At 44.3% G+C, this 25,921-nt stretch overlaps 1 protein-coding gene across 1 annotated transcript in view; it reads right to left on the reverse strand.

Moving 5' to 3' along the window:
• Nucleotides 1-939: 939 nt before the first annotated feature.
• FHDC1 (FH2 domain containing 1) overlaps nt 940-25,921 on the reverse strand; it is a 39,145-nt gene continuing 14,163 nt past the window's right edge. Inside the window, exons 4-13 of the mRNA XM_011973255.1 lie at nt 24,403-24,464; nt 23,655-23,757; nt 17,259-17,344; nt 17,065-17,165; nt 15,038-15,108; nt 14,795-14,902; nt 12,975-13,045; nt 9,808-9,925; nt 5,393-5,557; nt 940-3,246 (exon numbers count right to left, since the gene is read on the reverse strand). Of these exons, the coding sequence (XP_011828645.1) occupies nt 1,180-3,246; nt 5,393-5,557; nt 9,808-9,925; nt 12,975-13,045; nt 14,795-14,902; nt 15,038-15,108; nt 17,065-17,165; nt 17,259-17,344; nt 23,655-23,757; nt 24,403-24,464 (2,952 nt within the window). The 3' untranslated portion in view covers nt 940-1,179. The remainder of the gene's footprint in view (nt 3,247-5,392; nt 5,558-9,807; nt 9,926-12,974; nt 13,046-14,794; nt 14,903-15,037; nt 15,109-17,064; nt 17,166-17,258; nt 17,345-23,654; nt 23,758-24,402; nt 24,465-25,921) is intronic.

Below are 25,921 nucleotides of genomic sequence, written 5' to 3' on the forward strand. Positions count from 1 at the left end.
CAGTGTGTGGGCAGGTGAAACTCTGAGGCCACAGAACACAGGAAGATAAAAATATCTTCATATTGAGGATATACTGGCCAAGTGTGGTGGCTCATGCCTGTAATCCCAGCACTTTGGGAGGCTGAGGTGGGAGGATCAATTGGGCCCAAGAGTTCGAGATCAGCCTGAGCAACATAGTGAGATCACATCTCTACAAAAGATAAATTCAAAACAAAACAAAACAAAAAAACAATTAGCCAGGCAGGTGTGCTGGTGCCTGTAGTCCCAGCTCCTAGGGAGGCTGAGGTGGGAGGATCACTTGGGTCTGGGAGGTCAAGGCTGCAGTGGGCTATGATTGTGCCACTGCACTCCAGTCTGGGAGACAGAGCAAGACCCTGTCTCAAAAACAAACAAACAAACAAAAAAACCCACACATATACATATATACATAATATATATATATGTATGTATGTATGTATGTATTTTTTCCTGGGAAGCATTTCACTCTGCAAAAGGAACCAAAACTAAAACATTTCATTTTTGTTTTGTTTTGTTTTAGACAGGGTCTCACTCTGTCACCCAGGCTGGTGTGCAGTGGTGGGGTCCTTGGTTCAAGCGATCTTCCCATCTCAGCGTTCAGAGTGGCTGGGGCCACAGGCATGTGCCACCACACTTGGCTTAATTTTGTGTTTCTGATAGAGATGGAGTTTCTCCATGTTGCCTAGGCTGGTCTCGAACTCCTAGGCTCAAGCGATCCGCCCACCTTGGCCTCCCAAAGTTCTGGATTACAGGCATGAGCCACTGTACCTAGCTAATTTTTATATTAAAAAGAAAGTCTTTGATATATAAAAACTGGCCAGAAAAAAACTTTTTTGACTTGTTTCATGAGACTGTCACCTTACACTCCTATTAAGTCTTTCTCGGGATCTGGGGCTTGGGGGAGGCTGGGGTGCATGGGGGAGGTGTGGCCCTCACAGTAGTGAACCTTTGTCCATCTGGATGCTGGACTGCAGCAGGGCTCAGCACAGCAGGCTGCAGTCCACGGGCCTCCTGGACTGTGCCATCCCGACAGTGTCACTAGCAGTAGCACCAGTGGCTGCTTTATCTGTAACAAAGACATGCTGCCTCTTTCCCCATCCTCATCCCAGAAGTCAGTCTTCGCCGTCTGAATCCCAGGAGGCAGGAGAGGACAGGCACCCATCACTTCCATAACGGATTGAGGATTCTTCCCAGCGTGGTCCGACTGGAGTCCTTCCGACGGAGGGAGGCCCTTTCCCCAGCCCCTCTGGACTTCAGAGGGGCCTCTGTGTTGGCACTGGGACCCTCCGCAGACTCTGGGCGCTTCTTGGGGGCCCGGGCACTGCTGGCTCGCCTCAATGTGCTGCTGTCCTTGGGAGTGGTATCCTCGGGGTCCCCTTTCACCCTCAGCTGCCGCTGCGACACTGTCCGAGTGATGCCGGGGGCTTTGGCCGCGGGAGGAAGATCTGTTCTCATGCTTCGAGAGGAGGAGGCCACCGTGTTCCGGGCAAAGCTCGGGACACGGGGGAGTTCATGGGGGATGCTGGGCACCGGCGGGGTCTTGGGCTCTTTGGGACTCTCGGGGCCCTCGGAGTGGGAGCGGCAGGTCTTATTTTCCTCCGGCTTCTGTCTGGGGAGGTTCCTGAGTGGTTTGGCACTGGGCTTCTTGAAAGAAGCCCTGGGCTGCAGGGGGACGTCCCTCCCCGGACGGGTGCTGCTGGAGCCGCTGCTCCCCCGCGGCAGCCTCTGCTCCTCGGCGCCTGTGGAGGTCCTCCTGGGCGACGTGTCCGAGGCCCTCCGCACGGAGTTCTGGCGTGACCACACAGTATCTGTGCTGCTGGGGGGATTCTGGGAGGGCCCCCGGGATGACAGCTCTGGTCGCCTCCAGCCGGCGTCTCTGCTGGACTTGGTGATGGGCATGACCTTGCGCATGCCCTCGCTCTCCGAGGCGGTCAGGGTCCGCACGGGCTTGGACATTGCCCCCTGGCTCCGCCGGACACTCCCAGGCTTGGAGGCCCCCGGAGACGCCTCTTTGAGGGAGCCTCTCTTTGGTGCTACAACATCCTTCCTTTTGGTGGGTTTGTCCCTGGGCAGGCCACCCTTGCAGCTGGGCTCACTATCCACAGAGACCGGGGCAGGAGCCTCCCCAGGGGGGCTGGATGTAGGGTTGGAGGAGACTTGGCTGTCCCCCATTTCTCCAACCCCAGAGGACATGGAACCATCCCCTTCCCCGCCTTCCTCCGGGTCCCCACCTCTGGGTCTGGAGTCGGTTCCCTCCGAGCAGTCCAGGGTCAGTGAGCAGTCGGTGTCCGAGATGCAGAACAGAGGCCTAGGATCTTTGTTCTCAGGGTTGCTGCTACCCACAGATCCCAAAGCCGCACTTCCAGGCTCATCGGGGGCAGCTGTGCCGTCCTCCAGGGCTGGGCTGAGACTCCCCAGGGCATCTCTGCCCATGGGTGTCAGGCTGCTGCTGCTGGCACTGAGGGACTGTGGAACCTCATGCCCCAGAGACCGTGGCTCCATCGGACTGAAGTCACTCAAAGTCAGCTGGGAGGTCTCCTCCATGCCCTGGGAACCCTGGAGGTTGAACTGGGCCAGCCCTGTCACCAGTTCATGCTCCTTAATCCCCAGAGCCAATGGCGAGAGAGGAGGGGACTGTGCTGAGCCCAGGCTCACCGGCTCACTGTACCTCTTTCGGAGGACACTGATGCCCTGGTGCCGAGCTCTGCGGAAGGCAGAGGCAGGGTCCTCAGGCTGGGCGGCTGGATGCTGGTGCCCTCGTGCTGAGGGTGGGTTGGGGGCCTCCTCCTGGCCCCCCGAGGCCTGAGGTTTGTATGCAAAGCTGGAGTCCCGGTGCCTCACTTCTTCAGGCTCCAGGCAGGCTACTGTGGTCCTGGCCTGCCGGGGGCTGCTCCGGGGCAGGCTGTGGAACTTGTTGGGCTCCTCAGGGCTGCGAGTGGAGCTCTCCAAGAAGGTCAGCAGCTCCTGGTCAGCAGAGGGACCCAGGGAGAGGCGGGAGCGGCGGGTGTTTGGGGGCCGGTAGGAGGGGCTGGCGGGGCTGATGGGCCTGGGGTGCAGGAAAGGGAGAAGACCGTCTGCACCCTTCTTGGTCAGCAGCTCCACATCATTCTCACTGCTGCTCCGGCCAAATGCCCCCAGCTCCCCAGTTGCCCAGGAGCGCTGCCTCTGCTCCTGCTCCTTCAGCCTCTGCAGCTGCCTCAGCTCCTGCACCTCCCGGTCGTGGTTGTCCTGAGGGATGGAGAGAAGTGCGAAGATGCATGAGACATGTGGGACCCATGTGCAGTTCCAGAGCCACCTACACTAAGAGCCAAAGAAAGATACAGGCATGGAGGGGAGCTCTGGGTCATGTCTTACACTGAGAAAGAGGCTGTGTGTGTGCGCACGTGTGTGTGTCTGTGTGTGTGTGTGGAGGGAGGGTGAGGCTCTGCAAAGCTACCAGGGATCTGGCCAGAGAGGGTGAATGCCATAGACCTGGCCCAACAATCTGTCTACAGTTTTTATCCGGTCCTTGGGTCCAACTTCCAGCTTTCCAGCCAAGGCACTGCCCAGTGGAGGCTGCCCTTCCACACATGCACACGACCTCAACTCCCAGGAAAGCCAGCTCTGTTTCTGAGCAGTGTAAGACAGAGAGGACTTCCAGGAAAGCGCTATACAGGCAATAGCTGAGAGAAAAATACTGTGTGTGTATAAAGAGTGAGCCTCAAATTGTACTTCTGTGCCGCATGGATCTGTCCTATACACATTCATGTGTAGCACATTCTCCTTAACGATGATTTGGATGTTTTAATGTTATTAAGAGATGATAACCATGATATTAAGAGATGCTCTGTTCAGCTCTGTTCCCTGACTGCTCTTTGGTAAAGCAATACCACACATGGCATGGTGGCTCTGCCAGCTGCAGCCTGCAGCACACGGCTCTGTCTCTCACATCCTAGCCTGTTCCCACAATCAGGGAAGAGGAAGAGGTGCAGGTGTGCTTTACGAATCCTTCAGCCCTTCACCCTGCTCCAGAGTACCCAGCCCTTCCCATCGAAACCGCACCAGAGCACGCTCACATACCAAAGCACTCTGTACCACCTGGCCGTGCACTTTAAATAGATTTGTGTCATGGAAATATGTGGATCTCACAGCCCAAATGTGTTATCGTTAGCAGTTTTACTTGACAATCAATTTCCTCCAACGATGGCCTTTCCCTTCCAAGTTTCTGTTTCTGTGGGGCTCTAGCTGGGGACTCTTGGCTCCTCCTGCAGCTCTAGCCTCAGCCTCCCATCTCGTCCCCAAGTCTCTCGGGTCTTCTTTCAAGGTTGCCTGTGGTGGTGGTGGGGCCGGTGTCTGGCTCTTAGGACAGTGGGGCTGAGAGCATCACACAGGTGGCTTCACAGGCCTGTGGAATTCTTGGGAGTGAGGGCCTCATTAAGAGCCAAGTTGGCCTTGACACCCACCACTGCCTCCCACAGCTGAGCTCACTTCTTGGCCACAGGAGAACAAACGTGGCCACAGGCTGAGCCTCCTTCTCTTAACTGGATAGAGAAAGGAGGGGTTGGGAACACAAAGCAATTCTGGGCTTGAGAGAAATCTGACCAATCCCTCAAAGAAATTCAGCTATGGACAAAGTTGCATTCCAGCTGGAGGCGGAGAGATGACTCAGAAGCTTTGCTTCCTCGTCACCACCCGGAATGAAGGGATGTGAGTGGCCGGTGTGCTGCTTTCAATTGACGGATTAAAGTTTTACTTGAAAGCCAAGCAACCCAGAGAGTTTTCTGGCTTCTACATAAAACCCAGAGATGACTGGAATTGGTGGTTGAAGGGCAAGAAATGTAGCTGTTTTGCTCAGTACGGCAGCAGGCTGTGTGGTTATTTGGGAATCTGAAAGACCACTCTGGGGAGGACAACATGGTTGCCCTGGTGCCAATCCCACAGTGACGGCAGCGGAGCTTGGAAGAGGGGAAAGGGAGGGCTGTCCCATCATCCCACCACCACAGAAGTCTCCCTGAAAGGGGACATTCTCTTCTGGGAGCGGGTGAGGAAGACATTCAGGATCTTCAAGAGACTTTTAAATGGTATGACTGCCATCATGGAGGAACTTTACTAACAAAATGCTCTTAAGGCGTTAATGTGAGCATCAGGCAGCCTGTGCACCAAAGCAGCAGAGGCAGTCAGATGCCGCCCCCGATGCTACGCAAGCCCTTGGGGCTGGGATGGCAGAGCCACTTCCCAGCAATCCCAGCCGAGAGCCTGGCAATGCCACCTGGGTCAGATGTTCCTGAAACCGTGGAGATGCAAAGTGCCTTTCTGTGGTGAGCAGAGGACTAGGTCGAGAAGAAGGAAAATAAAAATCCAAGCAACCCCGAGACATAGATGCCGCCAGCCATACCTTAACTGCTTTGTTGAACCTGGTACAGAAATCTCTAAATATCTGAAAGCATTCATCCAGTTTCATGGTTTTTTTGTCTTCACAGAAAAAATCTATAAGGGTGTGGGCCTCGTCCTGGAGCTCTTGTTTCCAGCATTCCAGTTCCCTCAGCTTTTCTACGGCAAACTGCAGAAAAACAAACGAACACACACTGAGGTAAACGTGGTCAGCTGATGCGGTGCCAGGCACTGCATCGGTGCCCAGAGAAGACATGCTCTGGGGTCTTGGAAAAGGAAGGTTTGTTGCAAGGCCAATGCGATCAGAGCCAAAAGGAAAAGAATTCAACTCAGACCAAACCTCGGGGAAAGCAAGGTGAACTCCCATGTGAGACCCAGACTAAGCAACAAGATAGATTGAAGAGCTTTAACCTGCAGAACGTCACTAACAAAATGTTCACTTTTAATATCACTGAAAAAAATTACACGGGTATACAGTTGGTTTCACCAAGGAAGATCCATTTTTCATCTGTTCCTCCTCCTCTTAAAATTGAGTCTTACACGGGTCAAGAGTTAAGGGTCCCTGAAGCTACTCGCTGTACTGATGCATTATCAACTTTGCCCCACCGAGAGGGTGTCTAAACTTAATCCCAACTGAGCTCTGTGAGGGTCAGGGTCACCCCCACAGGACCAAAGCCCTCGTGCCTAACTGGGGGTGCTGATTCAAGTCAGCTGTGAAGCTTGGTAACAGGCCATGCCTGCATCCCTCCCATTCAATTTCACCAGTTTAGGGTGGATCCAACACTAATATTTTCTGAAAGCACCACCCCAGGAGATTCTGAGGGGTCCCGAGGGCTAGGCATTACCGTCCTTTACAAATCCACCCTCTTCGCTTCTTCATTTTCTCCGAATTCTTCTAGGACAAATAAGTCTCTGAGGCCCCTATGCAATCTGGTACTGCCTCAACACAGTGATGGGAAGGAAGGAAGCTTGTTTTCCTCCAATGAGTTCCAAGGCCTTCAGCATGGAATCTGCCATGTCCAAGGGTCACACACACTTCCCTGATGGCAGTTCAGTGACAACATGGGGAGCTGCATGAGGAAGCAGTATGGTGCAGAGAAAAAGGGCTCCATAGCAGCCACAGCCCATGCAGAATGAACATTTGGAATCACACTGAAGTCTTATGTTGAGACAGGGTCTCACTCCACTACCCAGACTGGAGTACAATGGTGTGGTCATGGCTCACTGCAGCCTCGACCTCCTAGGCTCAAGCAATCCTCCCACCTTGGCCTCCTGAGTAGCTGGGACTATAGCTACGCACCACCACACCCAGCTAATACTTAAATATTTTGTAGAGACAGGGTTTCCCTGTTTCCCAGGAAGGCCTCAAGCCATCCTCCTGCCTCAGCCTCCCTAAGTGCTGGGATTACAGGGGTAAGCCACTGGGCTTAGCCTATGTTGCTTCCTTGTTTACTGGGAAATAATGGTTAGATGAAGAAGGAATGTATGAACTATGTTACTCTATGAAATCACATGTGTCATGTTTTTAAAAAAGCTTGTATTTGAAAACATTTTTTGAGTGAAGCAGGGATGGGCTGGGAAACGGTAAAGCTAAAGTTGCCCACTTTGGAGGGGTGGAACTGCTGTTTGAACCTGCATGGAGAGCTACGGAACCTACAGGGAAATTCTGTGAAGATGCCACCTCCTACGCACTCCAACCCACTTTCCCCCTTAAAAGCCCTGCTCTTAAACCAAACACACTCAAGAGGTAGTAGGAAACCAAAACTATGTAGGAAACCAAATACCAGAGAAAGTAACCATCTGAGTCAGTAGCCCAAGGCAGTGTGTGCATTCGTGCTGTATTTTTCTTTATGGAGGAATGGTATTAATGAAAGGATAAATCTTTGCCTGTCATTCTTCCACAGGGGGAAAGATGGATTCCAGCCAAGAACAGCTCAACTACAGAAAAATAGGCCTCTTGACAAGAATCTACATGGGAGCTCAGCTCCACCTCGTATGTTTCATCTCCAGATCCTGTGGGGATTGACAGAGTACCAGGAAGGAAAAACTTAAACACACTGAAGTCACCCTTTGGACTTGGGAAAATGGAACATTCTGAATGTGGATCTGAACAGTAACCACACTTGAAGTTACCGGCCAGGAGTTCTACATGATTAGGGCCAGAAATGGAAAAGTTCAAAGCTACACTGACAAAGCAAGAATGACAACAGGTTAGCAGCTGTAGTGTCCAATTCAACCTTACATCTCTAACTTGCCTGCTACAAACCAAAGTTTCAAACAAGTCTACTCAGTGTTTCTTACCCCAAGGGTGAAAATGCTGAAATAGATCTGCAAAAATGTGTTCTTGTTATTTTTCTGCTTGAATCTTTGAAGAGCTCCCCACCTCTTACGGCATAGGGTTGAGTCCAGCATTCAGACTGGTGTTCAGAGACCTGTGTGGCCTGGCCCTGACCTACCTTGAAGAATTTTATCTCACCTATTCAAAAGGAAGTTGTATTTAAGAAAGAAGAGTACATAGCTGTATGAAACGTTTTACTTATAGAGACAGAAATGAGACTGGCTGGGCGTGGTGGCTCACGCCTATAATCCCAGCACTTTGGAAGGCAGGCAGATCACGAGGTCAGGACATCAAGACCATCCTGGCTAACATGATGAAACCCCATCACTACTAAAAATACAAAAAATTAGCCTGGTGTGGTGACACGCGCCTGTAGTCCCAGCTACTCAGGAGGCTGAGGGAGGAGAATCACTTTAACCCGGGAGGCGGAGCTTGCAGTGAGCTGAGATCACACCACTGCACCCAGCCTGGGTGACAGGGCAAGACTCTGTCTCAAAAAAAGAAAAAAAGAAAAAAATGACTGCCAGAAAGAAGTGTAAAGGGTTAAAACAAGACTGACTATGAAAAGCAGTCCAGAGGTAAGGCTAAGTCAGAGCTGTTCTTCATCCTAAGCTTCTCTGTATGAATATTGACTATGAGATGGTAATAGTTAATATGAGAACTTGGAAGAATGAAACATCCAGAATTTTAATCTTGATGTGCGATGGTCCTTATTCTTGAATTTCTGGATTTGTTTAATGCATTTGTTTACTGTTCAGTATTTTTGTGGTGGTGGTGGTGGTGTTTGTAACAAGAAAATTAATTTGGTTTTGCTTGAAGGAAAATACAGAGCACGTTTAATAATAAAAATAAACTCACAGCAGAGCCAAACAAAATCAAGCATCTGCCGAAGGTCATAATATTTTGAAGGAGCTGAATTAAGAAGCGAAGGCTTCAGCTGGCACAACCTCAGGAGCATACTGTTCCCCTCCAGTGCCCAGGCAGTCCTGCCACACGATTCCACCTCACAGGTCTCAAAACACTAACAACATTTCAGATCGCACAGCCTTTCGCTGAAGACTAAAAGCATGAGATGGTGCCTTTTTTTTTTTATTTTAATAAGGAAGATAAAAGAAGTATGTCAGACTATGTGATTAGTGAGTCACAGTGAGCTGTCACAAACATGTCCACTCTGCTGTTTTTTGTTGATGTTATTTGGAGCAGCTCCTGACACACCCTGTGGGCCCTGTATACTCCTGGTGTTGACGGGCACAGCGCTCATGTGTTCTGCTGCTCTCATTATAAAACATGCCAAAACGCAGCTTGTTTCTTCAATGTAAACAAGTGAAGAAATGACAGCCCAAGTTCTAAGGCGTCTCGATTTCTGTGGAACTTCGTTCTGTTATCCAAAAGTTTAATTGGTTTAGAAACAAAACCTGAGTTGCTAGGTATAGCCCAAGTGCAACTCCATGGCTGATACCAGTTCACCACAGTAAACTGCAATCGTGCAAACTGAGCAGTGAACAACAGGAGCCTCGCAGAAGCACTGTCCCTAAACAAATACATCAGGCTCAGGCTGGGTGCGGTAGCTCACGCCTGTAATCCCAGCACTTTGGGAGTCCCAGTGAGGGCAGATCACCTGAGGTCAGGAGTTTGAGAGCAGCTTGGCCAACATGGTGAAACCCCGTCTCTACTGAAAAAATACAAAAATTAGCCAGGTATGGTGGTGCACGACTGTAGTCCCAGCTACTGGGGAGCCTGAGGCAGAAGAATTGCTTGAACCAGGGAGGCGGAGGTTGCAGTGAGCCAAGATCGCACCATTATACTCCAGCCTGGGTGACAGAACAAGACTCCATCTCCAAACAAACAAACAAAACAGTCAAACAAACAGAAAAACAAAAAATATATATATCAGGCTTAGATCACATTTAACATTCTCTGCAAAGAATGGGCATGGAAATACCAAGTTCCTTTTACTAACTTGGAGAAAAAAATATGAATGGGAACTGCTGCTTCCACAAATATACCCATGCAAATTTAACCAGCCCCGGGGTGCTGCTGGGAGATGAGATTAGAGGGACTGACTTGAGTCACCTACAAACCTGAAGAAAATCTTCCATCTGCTGACAAAGTTCACCATCCCGCTGGATGTTTTCTTTTAGTGATTTTGTCCTGACAAACAACAAGTGCAGTTCTGCCTCTGTGTTCTCCAGGGATAATCTAAAAGAAGAAAGGGGAGAGTGGGCAGCTGGAACAAGGAAGCCATGTGTCATGTAGGTATATGAAATGAGACTAACTGTTGTTCAACCTTGGAAACAGAAGGGGAGAGCTACTGTGATGATATTTATGATCTATGATATTATGATGATCTAAATACCTACCCCTGTAGTATGTAGATCTTTTGCGTTTCCTCCTGCTTTAAGAGGTGATTTGTTTCTAAAGACATATACTGGTTGAAAGAGAACAGGCTGTAACTGTGCTCTTGATGGTGAGATCATCAAAACCATGGGACCTGTATACCTTTTCAAGAACTAGCTCTGAACACCTTTATGCAATAAGCATTACAAACTAAATGCCAGCAGGATTCTGGGATTCATATGCTTTCCATGGGCCACTAAACACAAATATGAAACTCTAACCCACAAGAAGCAAGGCAATATATGTTGATAATTCTAACACTAAAGGTAACAGTGAGAGAACAGCAGATTCCATGTTGTTCACCACAGGTGGCCACAGCAAGCTTTTTATATTTTACAGAGAACTAAAACATAGCTAACAAATGTGCAACTTTTTTTTTTTTTTGAGACAGTCTTCCTTTGTCACTCAGGCTGGATTGCAGTGGCCTGATTTTGGCTTACTGCAACCTCTGCCTCCTGGGTTCAAGCAGTTCTCACGCCTCAGCCTCCAGAGTAGCTGGGATTATAGGTGTGTGTCACCATGCCCAGCTTAATTTTTGTATTTTTAGTAGAGATTGGGTTTCACCATGTTGGCCAGGCTGTTCTAAAACACCTGAGCTCAAGTAATCTGCCGGCCTCGGCCTCCCAAAGTGCTAGGATTACAGGTGTGAGCCACCAGGCCCAGCTGATTTTTATTATTATTATTATTATTTTTTTTTTTAAAGAGACATCCTCACTCTGTTGCCCAAGCTGAAGTGCAGTGGCAAGATCATGGCTGCAGTGAACCCAGTGAGACCTGTGGGCTCAGGTGATCCTCTCACCACAGTCTTTCAAGTAATTGGGATCACAGGTGTGCACCACCACACCCAGCTAATTTTTAAATTTTTTGTAGAGACAGGGTCTTACTATGTAGCCCAGTCTGGTCTCAAACTACCAGTCTCAAGCAATCTTCCTGCCTTGGCCTCCCAAAGTGCTGAGATCACAGGCATGAGCCACCACAGCCAGCCCTAATTCTGCAAATTAACGGTTGGATTGATTGCAATGCTTTTGTTATATACATCAAATCAAGATAGGCAGAATGTGGGCCTGGCACGGTAGCTCAGGCCTGTAATCCCAGCACTTTGGGAGGGTGGGGTGGGCAGATCACCTAAGGTCAGGAGTTCAAGACTAGCCTGGCCAACATGGCGAAACCCTGTCTCTACTAAAAATACAAAAAAATTAGCTGGGCATGGTGGCAGGTACCTGTAGTCCCAGCTACTTGGGAGGCTGAGGCAGGAGAATCACTTGAACCTGGGAGGCGGAGATTGCAGTGAGCCAAGATTGCGACACTGCACTCCAGCCTGGGTAACACAGCGAGGCTCTGTCTCAAAAAAACAAAAGATAGGCAGAATGTGAATGACGGTTCTGTTACCCAGAAAATTGAGTAGGCGAAACCTAAAACGCATGTGAAATTCATAAATTAGGACGCATTCATGCTTCCACTGGCAATTCAAATTTTTCTTTGTGCAACAAAGTTTTCCACCTTCACTGGTCACCGGCACGTATCTGAGACCTGTTTGTACTTCACAAGTGTATTTCACCTTCCATTTCAAATAAACAAGCTTGCTGAATAGGATTTTTCTAAGACAATATCTAGCTCCAATCCAGCTCTGATCAGAAACGCCATTTCAAAAATATAATGCTAATTTCTACCTATATATCTCTTAGGAACATTTTTATACTAATTAGAGTAAAAATGTTCCCACATAAATTTCTTTCGGTAATTCAAAACCAGAAAGGTTCTTATCTTATAAGATGTCCACTTTTTAGAGAATAATCTAGAGATCTATAAACATGAATTCTGAACTGTTTACACCTTTGAACTGATAATCCACTTTGGGAAAGATATGTAATCTGTGGTTAGATGGTCATAGACTCAGTAACTTTGAGGTACAGGCCAGTGGCAGGGCTGTGAACTATGGTTCATTTATTTATATGCATATGGTTCACAGATGTCATAGCTGGATACACTCACTCAAATAATAAGTATATGCTAGGAACTGGGTTGACATATGAAGCGGTGGCTGAACCCGCTCATGAGAACCAACTGCGGGTGTCTCTTCTTAATTTGTATTCAATAACATATGTCAGCAGCTTGACATCAGCCATGGTGACAGTATTTACAACACGGAAATCAGCAAATGCTACAAATCAGGACTTTTTTCTCCAGCAGCTGGTTATTGAACATTTACCGTGGGATGCGTGGATATAATATAAATTTAAAAACACATATACAAAAGTCAAAATAGTATATACACACAGAGTCTAGCCACATTGAGTTACATATCTATATTAGGATCAGAAGCAAATTAGAGTGATGTAATTAGAGCCTTATGTTTGGCAGATACTTTGTATGTGCCTTTCTCTGTGAGTGACTAATTTAAAGTAAAATTGTTTCACAGCTCTTGGTACGGTTCCAAACTCTTTTAATGCAAAGGAAAATAAATGTACCATGTTAGATTCTACAAGGAAACAGTGAAATGTGGCCATGAAAGTTTGATTGATATATACCAACTCCCAGGGAAATAGGCGGTGTTGTTTAAGCTCTGTCTCTTGGGTGTGGAGGGATCTGAAATTCTTAATCCATAGTTTTAGTACTGATGATATTCATTAGAATAGACTGAAATAGTTTCTTTAGTTTACAAATAAAGATTTTTCAGAACCCCCAAATTCCAAAGGTGCACACACATCTGTGTTAAGCAAATGAAGGACAGTCTGAACGTTCAATGAAACAAAACCTTTTAGAGTTCAAACTGGAATCTAAAAGTTTTAACTATTTATCAGTTTTCATAAAAAGGTAAAGAATCTTGAATTCTCACAATTCACTTGCTCACCTAGCAGTCTTCTGAACGTGATCCAATTTTTCTGAAAAGTTGAGAAGAATGGTGTCTTTCTTTTGGGCTTCCTGGAACAAAAGCAGAATTTCCTCTCACTATATTGATAAAGCTGGAAGGAAATAATTTTCTTAGGGCTTAAAGGAATCTTAGAATCACTGCTGCTGTTTTTAAACTTGACACATTCAAAGCATTTCACTGAGACATGAACTCTGATACTCTTAGTAAGATTCGCTAGAACTCTCCTACTCTCAAGATACATTTAACTTGCCAAAGCAACTGATCTTGACACAAAATACAATTAATGAGCATTTGGCTGCAGCTTAGCAGGGCCCCTTGTTTCTGAAAGAATCCAACATATCCTGCTTAAATACCACCCAGACCTGTGAGCATGCCTTTCAATGAACGAGATACCTTCAGCTGTTAAACCAGTTTGCAAACAGAGTTTAATCAGAAGGTACAGGAGCCATGGCAATGTTTGGATTCTTCACCTGTTCAGAAGGTGAGAGGAAGGCACGTGGGAAGGAAGCAATGACTGACCCAGGAGGTCTCCCCACACGGACAGAGACCAAATTACCCAGAGGGCCTGGACACTTGGATTCAAGAGAGCTTTGCCCGAATACTATCCATAACCCATGCTGGGCAAGGAACACATTTTCTTCTTTTGATGCCTGAAAATTAACCTTTCAATCAAGTCCCAAGTTAAACATGGCCCTTTTTCTTCTGAAGAATATAGTAATAATAGTGTGTATGGTTATTTATGGAGAGCGCACCATAGGCCAAACATTGAGATAAGCACTTTATGGAGTCAGCTCCTTCAGCACTCTCAATTACCTAGTTTTGGGGTAAGTTACCACTACTCTCACCATTAGATGAAGAAATTGAGGGTCTTCAGGTTTAAGTAACTTGCCTGAGGAAGTACAGCTAGCAAAGGACAGTCAAAATCTCCCAGTCTTGTCCTGTTCTGAAGCTCACATTCAAAACAAGACAGCACCATGGCTTCCTCCCCAGGTTAAAGCTACGACTATGGCACTGATGTCAAAATAACTGAGTGATTCAATGGACGAAAAGAAAATCAGTTCGATTAGTTGAGATCATTTCAAAACAGAGACAATTGTCTTTGATTTTCCACTTTGTACCTCTCTCTTTTGGTGTTATAGAGACCCAGTCAAAAAAAAAAAAAAAGCAATGGCGAGAGTCAGATCCCAAACCCCGTGCTAGCAGCATGGCGCTCAAATGCATGGTTCACAGAGAAACACAGAAGTGATCTTTCCACACATAACTGGTCACAAATCTAGTCAATTCCACATCAGGAATATTTCAATCCCCCATCCTCTCTATTCTCTGTCCCTATGACCAGTACCCTCCCTCAACGCTCACCAAACAATTACAGCCAACTTCTGCAGAGGTATATTCCTATTTCTAGTTCTTTCTCTACTCTAACCCAGCCTCCATAGTGCCTTATTTGCCTGAAAACAAAAACAAAAGAGCTCCAGTCAAGCTATTACACTGTGCACAAACTCCTGTTGGTTCCCCACTGCTAAAGCATGAAATCCAAATTCCCCACCTTTGACAATTAAATCCTTCATAGCTGGCTTCACCAGCCTCTCTGCTTCACTCTCCCACTTGCCTTCGGCCTATAGCCCTGGGTGCAGTACAACTCAGGAATCTGCTAATGGTGCTTCTGCAAACAGAACTGTCTTGGAACTTGCCATGTCCTTTCCTAACCCTGCTTGACACTATCTTATGCCTGGGAAAAATTTCACTGCTTCCAAGGGGTATTCATACGCATTCTCTAAGTCCTAATCATTTCCACATACCTGTGCAACAAAGTGCAGGAGATTCATCCCAGGTTTGTTTGCTTTTGTGTCTGCCAATTTGAGCAAAGAAGACAGTTTAAATCCTACTGCATTGCCGGCATACCCTCCCTAAAGAAGACAAATCAAAAAGAAAAAATTATGTATATATTTTATATATATATACACACACACACACACACAAACACCTTTAGATAGACAAATAAGCTTGAAAACATAACATTACAATCGTTGGATTTTACTTACTGCATTCATGATATTCCCAGCCTGGAGCACCAAGTGTAATATAGAATGTAGCTCTGCACATGACATCAGTTCTATCAAAAAGAACACATCACAGCATCTTAGAGAAGCCTTCAGCTTCAAATGCACAAAAGAGAGCTACCACATCCAAATTCAAGTGTGTCTGAAGCAAGCTGTGACCTTAAACTGTATATAAAACTGAACAAACAAAGCAATACATTCTATGTGATACCTAACACATCATTTGCTACCGGCAATCCATGTCATAGTGTTTACTTGGAAATCAAATAGGTATGATAGTTAAATAGCACAAAATAGTTCAATAATAAAAATTTTCAATTAGTGAGAAATGCAAAAGCCTAATGCAAAGCAGTATCCCGTGATATAGGAGTTAACTTCCCTCTCAGCAGTTATTTAATTTTTCCTTGTATATCCACTACTCTTTGAGTATGCAGTCTCTTTGAGACTGCATTTATGGAATATGAAAACAGCAAGCAACGTTTTGCTTAGTCAATGAGTTATGAAGAGATAAAAAAATAAACAAGCTGGGGTAACATGTAAATAACTTGCAAAGCACAAACCGCGAGGGCCCAGGCATCCAGGGAATCTTTTCATTTTATTCAAAGCCACACATTTCATTTGGATTGGCTGAAAGCTTTAGAAAGAAACTTATCATTGTAATAGATTGGTAAACTAGTTCTTTATTAACACCAAATCCTTTGTACACCCATGCAAAGAAACAAAATTAAAAATTTTTAATACATTTAGAAAAGTAAAAAGAAAACTTGATTATTAAAATTACACTATCAATAAATAATAAAGCATCACTGACATTTTAAGTTAATATTCTCCATTAAGTCTGATAATACTTTCAAAAAATTACAGTTGGATCACTGCCTATGTTGTGTTATCTAAGAAGGCCAGTTTCTGAAGGGTGACCAGATAAGAAATGTTTCTCCCATGCCCACAAGTTTGCATTGCTCAATATAAAAACATATTCTTCCAGAACAAACCTTCCAAAGTTGCTGCAATAGTGTTAGTATGGAAAAAAAATGTTAAAGGCCTCTACACTGAAATTTTAAAAAATCTTTTTCCTTCTTAGTCTCCTCTCTAAAATGAAGAAAATATGATGGACCAAAGAGAAAAATTTTATCTCAAAACAGGTCAGAGCAAGTAAACGAAAAACCAAATAGGAATAAACAATTCTACAACAGTAACTAGAAATACAGAAAATGACCAAAAGGAAATCAGGCTGGCACTGACGCATGCTGAAAAGTGTGAGTGTCAGGAAGGGCCAGAGAATACAGCCGGGAGCTGAGAAGACACCAGCTGCAACTCTGCCGGGATTCTCAGTGCCAAGATGCCAGAAACCAAAGCTCCTACCCCTACGGAAGGAGATGGCAGGGCAGCTCCGAGAAGAGGCTGTCCAAGCTGGGCAGGCAAGAATGTAAAGAGTTGTCCAATAAATGAAAATGGCCTATCTGCTCCTCTCAAATTTAAATAGCTCAGCAGAAGTTGGAGTATGGAGGAGTGGGAGATGACACCACAGAACAGAAACGTCAGGAACCCTGGCAGAAGAGTCACACGGGTGACCCCAGGAAAGGAGGTCTGCTTCTGGAAAGGCTGGGTCCCAGCCACCAACGGAGGCCATGACAGGGAGGAGAGAGGCAGCTGGGCCAGGGGCCTGCGCTTTGTGTTCGTGCGTAGCCCACACCACATACCAACATACACAGAGAAAGCTCATCCAGGAGAGGAACAAGAGCAAGTGGTAACCAGCAAGGTTGACTCTGAAGCCTGAGATGAAAGCAACTCCCTTCCGTGGGAGGGTAATATGCAAATTAACATTCATTACGGGGGAAAAATGTCAATGGAAATAAACCTTAAGTGCATCCCTAGTAACATCTCATTTCCCTTTTAAGGGTATACCAGAAATTCAGGACTTTCCATGTCCAATTTCATTTGGCTTTTTTAAAAAAATGTTATCGAAATTAATAAAAAGAAATTCTGTGAAGGATCACATGTTGACTCACCTTTTATAGCAGTTCTTAAAACTGTGACATCTGTATATAGAGAAGAGTAAGAAGGTAGAAATTCCTTCTTTAGCACCATGGCTTCAATCCGAAGTGAATAGCTGAAAAATAAAAAAGTAAAACTGTAGAATCTGATGTCATTAGTTTAAAAATCTTACTGTGCGAAGACTAACGACCAGCGGCTGTATCCTTACTTTGGCACCTGAATTAAGCCGTACAGAAAGGAATCTGCCAGAGACAGCTTGGACACGTCGCCACTAAACGCTTTTAACTTCTTTACCTAAAAGACAAATGGAAAGGGGGGGTAGATAAAATCACTTAAATTAAAGTTTAAGATTAATTTTTAAGATTAAAATTTAAGATTATTTAAATTTCATCTTTGAATTCTTCTAAAAAAAATAGGATTTTAGTGCTAAATTCAAATTAATTTAGAAAAGACAAAAAAGGAAATCCTCCCATCTGCTATTTAGTTTTTTTAAAAGAAAAATACAAACTCACAAATTTGAAAGCAAAGAGTTAGTGTCACTTATGTAGCCACAGATATATAGTCTTGCATAAACAGGAGAGCTGGAGCCAGCAGAATCCTCAGGAAGGTTACAAAAGGGAGGGACTAAAAAGGAATCAGTTCTAAGGATGAAAATTTTCTGTAAGCAATAATCTGGAAATGAGATCATTGGGAGAAGAAATAAAAGACTGTAGAGTCATTATAATATGGTCCTTTAAGTCATAAACGGAAAAAAAAAATCTTATTTTGAGTATTTTGTATATAAAATACTTAGACTGAGTAAGATCTAACACAGATTTTCTTTCTGTGGCCAAATCCCACTTCACATATAATAGCTTTAAAGGAAGAGACTACTGTATCTTCAGGTGGGTACATATCTGCTCTTCAGCAGGAAGACAAAAAGGAAAATTGCCCAAACAATGGGAAGATCACTGTTAAGACTGCCCCCAGGGACCCTGGCAGAAGAGTCGTACTGTCCATTCCTGGAAAGGAGGTCAGCTTCTGGAAAAGCAGGGTTCCAGCCTGAAAAGACCAGGCAATAAAATAGTATGTACAGGATGCCATTTCTATAAATTTTTTAAAGAGGTATCTATTAACCTCCAACCCTCCCATACACACACCTACATACCCAGGAAAAAGATGAAAAAGCCCCACATCTCCAGGTAGTGACTCATGCCTGTAATCTCAGCTCTTTGGGAGGCCAAGGCAGAAGGATCACTTGAGGCCAGGAGTTCAAGACTAATCTGGGCAACATAAGGAAACTCCTCCCCCCAAAAGCCCCACATACACTAGGTGATAGGATTACAGTTGTCTGCTATTTTCCTCAGTTGCTCATTTGTATTTTCTAAGATATCTACAATGAACATGATTACTCTTTAAAAAATAAACTAAACTAAGTTTTTAAACACACAAACAATTACTCCTTCAACCGTAATACAGGAAAAAGAGAAGAGTTCTGACAATAGGTATATAGCCAAATAGCAAGTAGGTGAGAGTGGAGACGAAAGGAAAGTTTTCAAACAACATTAGATCATAAATCATGCCTTCCCCACACAGAACACTGGGCCATTCCCATGGCAAAACTGCTTCTAAGTCCACTGTTAATAGAGAGTCATCCAACAAAATACTTTATGGTAAGTAGTACCTTAATACTGTACAGCCTATCTTTGCAGCTAACTGTTGCCAGTAAGTAGCTAATACTTGGTATTATTCTTTATAAAGCTTATTCTCTTCCACCCCCCTTGGTTATGATTAATAACATGATTTTAAGTTCCCTGCAAAATAGGAAATGACAGTTCAAAAATATAAAGAAAGGAGTATTTGCAAAGATCCACAAACTGAAACAGCTACCTCAATTATTTGAAAATATAAAATGTAACACTTCGAGTTCACACCCTAGTATTAATTCTGACTCTTAAGACTATTTTCTTTATTTAGGACAGAAAATAGCCATTTGTATAATTGCATTTCCCTTACTGGTAGAGCCTCAAAGCGAATTGACCATTTGTAGCCTTATTAAATTTAAGGGCACATGGCACTTCTGGTTTAGCTAAGCCCAAATCGGTCCTTGGCTTCTGCGCTAAGAAACCTATACGGTGAATTCTAACCCCTTCAGAACTAGAGTTTAACAATTCACTATATATGGGCAGGGGCAGAGGGAGGTTGTATAAGACCATATATGTAGCATGTGTGAAGCCTCTGAAAATCACAGCATGGTTTTCAGTCTAAAGTGTAAGAACAGGTCATGCTAAGTAAACTTGGGAAATGTTTCTATTAAACATGTGCTAAACTGTAACTGAGCAATGATTACTCTCCTTCACTTACGTAAAAAGCTAAAAAAAATTTATGGACTTCAACAGAAGGGTGATGGAAAGACCGTATTTAATTTAAATGCCATGTATACAGTTCTTTGTTCAATTTCAAAATGAGATTTATGTTCTTTAAGAGGGATTATTGTATCTTCACAGTGGCAGGGAAGTAAAAAAGAAAGGTGAACAGACCCTATAATTATTATGCATTCTCATTACCAAAAAAACATTTATTAAACATGGTTAGGCATAATTTTGTGGGCTGAGCCAAGAGACACTCATTATGGCCCTGGTTGTGCCTGGTTGCTGTTGTAACCCTGAGAGCAGGCTCCTTGAGACTCTCACACTCCAAAGGGCACGCCTCCTTCATCCTATCTAATTCCAGTCACATGGCTTGAAATGGCAGGATTTCCCACAAACATACCCACCCAACAGAAGACCCACGAGCTTCCTGTCATTCCCCTCCCAGCAGCCGAGTCAACGAAGAAGGTGGGAAAGAGATACTACAAATGTCCAGCAGAGGCAACTCAAGTTGCTTCAGGAGAACAGAAAGTTTCTACTATGTCTAGCACCAGCCCACAACAGAGGAAGGGCTGGTCAGGTGCAGTGGAGGGTTCCCTGGCTTGGGAACTCTGTGCTGGACGAGAACACCCTCCCAGAGTTTCATTTCTGGGCCCACCTTCTTCCTCTGCAAGTGTGAACCGCACAGTAGAGGAAAGATGAACAGACGTGCCAGATAAAAGATTTGTGGTAGAGGGCAGAGAAATTCTCAACAACAAATTAACCTTGGCTTTGGTTGGCTTGTCAGCTGAGAAGGCAGGAGAAAAGGGCTGTTTCCGTTTATATCTTTCAGCATGCTGATAAGATTACAGTATTATTCAAGTGACACTTATTCACACCAGTACTTTGTGATAGCAGAGGTGATGAAAAGGCTGGCAGGCCAGCAGTGCGAGGCGGGGTTTTGACAACCTTTGCCCTTCCTTCCTCCAAGGCAGGCAGTGGTGTGCGGCAAAAAGAACCACGCTGGGCTCAGCGGAATCAGGGCTCAAGTCCACCCCACTGCTGTATCACCCAGCAATCATGTGACACCAGACAAGGTATAACCAACCTGTGTGAGCCTCAGTTCCTCATTTGTAAAACAAGGAGTGTCTTATAAGATTGCCGCAAGGATTAAATGAAAAATACACAAAAGAATCATAGCTATGATTGATTTTTTATGTGCCAGGCACTAGGCTAAGCACTTTCAAAACATTATCTCATCTCACTTCATTCTGCCCTGTCCAGTCAGTGCCCGGTACACGGGGGCACTCAATAAAGGTTCAGTCCTTAATTGCGCTAAAAATGGGCACAGAATGTTACACGTAGGCTGAGAGCCACGTGGTTACGTGTCCAATTACGAATTTCTTAGCATATTTCTGCCACATTCCTAAACCTCTTTTACTTGGCCCTGCCTCCTCCTTGGCCTCTTCCACATCCTCCAACCTCCATCCAGAGACCCAAAGACTCCAGGGTTGGCCCTGGGTCTGAGTGGTGCCAGGGGACACAAAAACAGTTTGTCCTTACAGTGGGCAGCAGTCAGGGAGCGGCTTTGGCTTTCCCCAGACCCCCTCCTGCAGCACAGATACCCCGGAGTATTTAGGAAGGGGCCCCGGCCGGCTCTGGGGACTGTCAGGGTGTTCCTGCTGAAGGAAACTCCCAGTTGAGTTTGGAGGGTGTGGTGAGCTGAAGCCCAGAGTCAGTAATGTAAACAAGGAGGCGAAGTGTGACCAAGCGTGCCAGATATTCAGACTGAGGATGGCCCTGCAGCAGGAGGCTGTGGGGAGAAACAGCTGCTGCCTGGCTCAGTGGCTGGGAAGGCATTTCAGGGTTCCAGGCCAATACTTTCATTTCGGCGGGACCCCGTCTCCCGGGTTAGCTAACTGGGGGTGACAGAGTCTCGGTGATTCAAGGCAGCGCCTGGGTGGGTTTTCATCACCTTGCCCTCAACAGTCTTCCTTTTGAATTATATCCCCCACACAACCCAAAGATACAAAATTCTTTTAAATATGAGGTTTGACAGCTTACTTGCTTCTCTGAAAAATCACTTTGCATTTTCTAATCACCTTTGAATTTTAAATGAGAAATGAAGATATTAAGAAAATTATATTCAGTTTCCCACCTCACCGCTGCATGAAGCTGAGCTGGCAGCCTCCGTCGTGCCTAACTTTGATTTAGTTAGCAGTTTAAAGCTTTTCAGAGCACTTTCACATGCGCTGTCAAATCTGATCCTCACTTAACAACACGATGAGGTCAGTTAGGAGTGGGCCCGCAGAGAGGTCCGAAAGGAGCCTTGAGAACAGCCCAAGCAGGAATAAGGTTTGAAGAGCAAGTACATCGTTTTAAAACTCAAATTAATTAAAAACTATCTATCCTAACAAAGATTTTGGAACTCCTATCCTTCACAGAAAAGATTAAGTACTGTTCAGTATGTACAATCCAGGGTAAGTTATGATTTAATGTACCTTTCCTTTAAGACTTCAAGACTCTACTACTAACAAGAATAACTGCCACTAATTAATCTTGGCTTGGGTTAATTACACTTAATGTGCAAAGAGAAAACTTGAGGGAGAGAGAGCGCCCGGGTTAATAGGAACACCTAGATATAACTACATCTCTAGTTACTCACTAAGATCCTAAATTTGGCATTGTCAGTTTGACACTAATCAATATAAAACAAAAAATACAATTATATCTCTCTTGTTATTAATGACACTAAAGTAAAGCTACATAAATTATGTCTGGGAAGAAGAGTGGGAGAGGGGAGGGAGAAGTCAGAAGTGCCTGTGAAAAGGATAACATATTAAAAAGTCACCCTTACTTTTTACTTATAAAAGTTGGCCAGGTGCAGTGGCTCACGCCTGTAATCCCAACACTTTGGGAGGCCAAGGTGGGTGAATCACTTGAGGTCAAGAGTTCAAGACCAGCCTGAACAACATGGTGAAATCCCATCTCTAACAAAAGTTAGGCGGGGTGTGGTGGCATGCACCTGTAATCCCAGCTACTTCAGAAGCTGAGGCAGGAGAATCGCTTGAATCCGGGAGGTGGAGGTTGCAGTGAGCCGAGATCACTGCACTCTAGCCTGGGCGGCAGAGCAAGACTGTCTCAAAAAAAAAAAAGTCATCCATTACTTTTACTTATAAAGTAAAAAACTTTGTAAGAGTCTGTATTATTTAGGTATTTATAAGCATAGGCATTTGTGTAATTTCTTACTGAAAATTTTCAAGGAATTTTTTCCTCAGAAATAAAGGACAATATCAAAATTTTGGAAGGTTTTATACAACTGTTTTTCTGGTTTTTTTTTCTATCAAGCTCCTAACCATTCAACAATGCAGTTAATTCAGTCAGTCCAAACAAAATAAATAACTTTATATAATGGTAGTATGTATTACTATCACAACAATTTCTGCCTTTGAGTTAATTATATAGACAACATTTTATTAACAGTTTACCTACCTCTCCAAAATTTTAGAGCATCTTTATTCAAAAATGATTGTTTTCATCTTATTTTTTAAAAGTATATGGATTATAAAATAACCTGAGTTTATACTATGCAAAGGTCATCTTTAGATGATAGAAAAGGAATCCTTTTCTTTGGATGATGAAAATTTATTGTGTTCCCATGCGCCAAGTGCCATGTTAGATGCATAACCAGGATTTCATCATCTTGACAATCCAATGAGGTCAGCATCATTATCCTCCCTTTACACGTGAGGAAACTAAAGTTCACAGGAGTTAAGAACCTTGCTCCATTTTCTCAATTAAGGGAACAGCTCAAATCTGAATCTGGATTCTCTGACTCCATAAGCCATGTTCTTTCTACCAGGTCACTTTTGACTTTTATGTGAGAAAGCTCTGGCTCTGAGTTTTTTTTGAGACAGATTCTCACTCTGTTGCCCAGGCTGGAGTGCAGTGACATGATCTTGGCTCACTGCAAACTCCACCTTCCTGGTTCAGAAAATTGTCATACCCCAGCCTCCTGAGTAGCTGGGATTACAAGTGCCTGCCACCACACCGAGCTAATTTTTGTATTTTTGGTAGAGACAGAGTTTCATCATGTTGGCCAGACTGGTCTCAAACTCCTGACCTCAGGTGATTCACCTGCCTCTGCCTCCCAAAGTACTGGGATAACAGGCACGAGCCACTGCTCCTGGCCTTCCATGTGAGCTTTGACATGCTTACAAATATTAAGTTTTTATGATCACTCCTAACATCTACAACTCATGCGCTGAATTTCTTACCTCTTCTGACTCTGGCAAAAACTTGAGAAATTCTCGCAAGGTCTCCGATCCATAATGCTCACTTTTTCCTTGATGAATATCTTCTACAATGGACCGAGGAGACCTTGAAAAGACAACGAATCACATTCCGTTTCCTGTTTGCTAGAGTGCCAACAGAGCTGCAAGCCAGTGGAAATCAAATATCCACCCTCCTTCCCACCCACCTCCTTCCCGGTCTGGCTGGCAGTTTTGTGTGAGTGCTCAGAACAGCCCCACTGCCTCAAAACAGGGAACCCCAACACTCCGCTCAAGGGCCCTTCACCCAGACCACCATCCTCGGGCATCCCAAAAAGGCTGAAAGCATCAGCAACCACGGGGAGTCTCTTCTGTTGCGAGAAAAATAATCCCCTTTGGTCTCACCGAAACCCCTGCATAACCTTCTCCTTATACTTCAGAACACAAAACTCCAACTGCTATTTGACTCATCAGCCCAACCTCCACTGAAGGGGCGACACTAAAGGTGACGCTAAAGGTGTCCCTGATGCGACAGGCTTGAATGGATGCCCTGGGGCAATTCTCCATATACTTCAAGCTACCATGTTATGTTTCCCTGAAGGAAAACAGCAGAAAGTGACAGTCACTTCCAGACTCATCAAGCCATGCCTCTAAGAAGGATTTGAAGGTGTGAGGGATTTGAATTTCAGCTCAGTCACCCCCACAGACTTTGATACTGACAGCAGGGATATGACTAAAGCGTGCAAAATCTTACTTCTTAAATTGCTTAAGAAATATCCCAATGTTCATGCTCCGTTTTGCGTCCAAAATAGTAATCTGGAAAAAAAAATAAGGACACATAAGATTACTAAATTCAAATAAAAAGAGATGGAGAAAGTCGATAATTAAAACCGATCAAAATGCAACACTAATTTATCAGAGAACAATTCCCAATGTATAAATCTGGTGATTAACAGATATTCTTAACATAGTTTTACAAATATTAAAAGATTATCATCTCCCCAAGCTTTCTACAGTCATATTATATTTCCTTAAATGTAATAATAAAACATACCTATTTTAATATTATATAACTTTTAATATACAGATGGTCCCGACCTATGATGGTTCAACTTATGATTTTTCAGGTTTACTGTGGGCTTAGTGGGATATCAAATGCATTTTCTTTCTTTTTTTTTTTTGAGACAGAGTCTCACTCTGTTGCCCAGGCTAGAGTGCAGTGACATCATCACAGCTCACTGCAACCTCTGCCTACCAGGTCCAAGTGATTCTCCTGTCTCAGCTTCCCGAGGGCAGCTGGGATTACAGGCATGCACCACCATGCCTGGCTAAATTTTGTATGTTTTGTAGAGATGGAGTTTCACCATGTTGTCCAGGTTGGTCTTGAACTATTGATCTCAAGTGATCAACCTGCCTCGGCCTCTCAAAGTGCTGAGATTACTGCCGTGGGTCACCGTGCCCAGCCACATTTTCAACTTACAACATTTTTGACTTACAATGGGTTTTTAGGATGCAGCCCCATCATAAGCTGAGAAGTATTTGTAAAGTCAGTCATCCTTTAGTACCACAGGGGATGAGTTCCAGGACCCCTGAGGATACCAAAATCTGAGGATGCTCAAGTCTCATATAAAATTGCATGTAAGTCTCATATAAAATTTTGCATATAATCTATGTACAACCTCCTGCATATTTTAAACCATCTCTGGATTACTTGTCATACCTAATACAATGTAAATTATGTTATGTAAGTGGTTGTTATACTGTATTTGTAAGTTTGTATTATTTTTTATTGTTGTATTGTTATTTTCTATTTTTTTCTGAATATTTTTGATTCGTGGTTGGTTGAATTTGAGGATGCAGAATCTGCAGTCATGGAGGGAGGACTGTAAATACATACTTTAAATGTTTTTAATTTAGTAATTTCCTCTTAGAATAACATTGCCCACATTTAAAAGCCCCAATTTGGAAATGGATGTCTTGGCCTAACAAGAATCACGAGAGATTTGAACTGAGAAAATAAAAAACAACTCTGAAGATATGGCAGATTGAGTCCCAACCCTGATTTATGGATGTAAAAGAACCAATAAAGTCATATTTCAGAAACATCATTAAATACTTTTTCTAAAAGAAAAATTTCATTTCATTCAAAAAGTTTACATTTGTCCAGTAGATCTTTTAGGAGGGAGTAAGGTAGTGTCCCACATTTTATTTACTCAAAATTTTCAAAAGAAAAATCTTGTGCTGTATACATTTCCCCAAGGCTAAGATACTTT

This window comes from Mandrillus leucophaeus, unplaced genomic scaffold (genome assembly GCF_000951045.1).
Source record: "Mandrillus leucophaeus isolate KB7577 unplaced genomic scaffold, Mleu.le_1.0 Scaffold136, whole genome shotgun sequence".
In the NCBI taxonomy this organism is placed as follows: Eukaryota; Metazoa; Chordata; class Mammalia; order Primates; family Cercopithecidae; genus Mandrillus; species Mandrillus leucophaeus.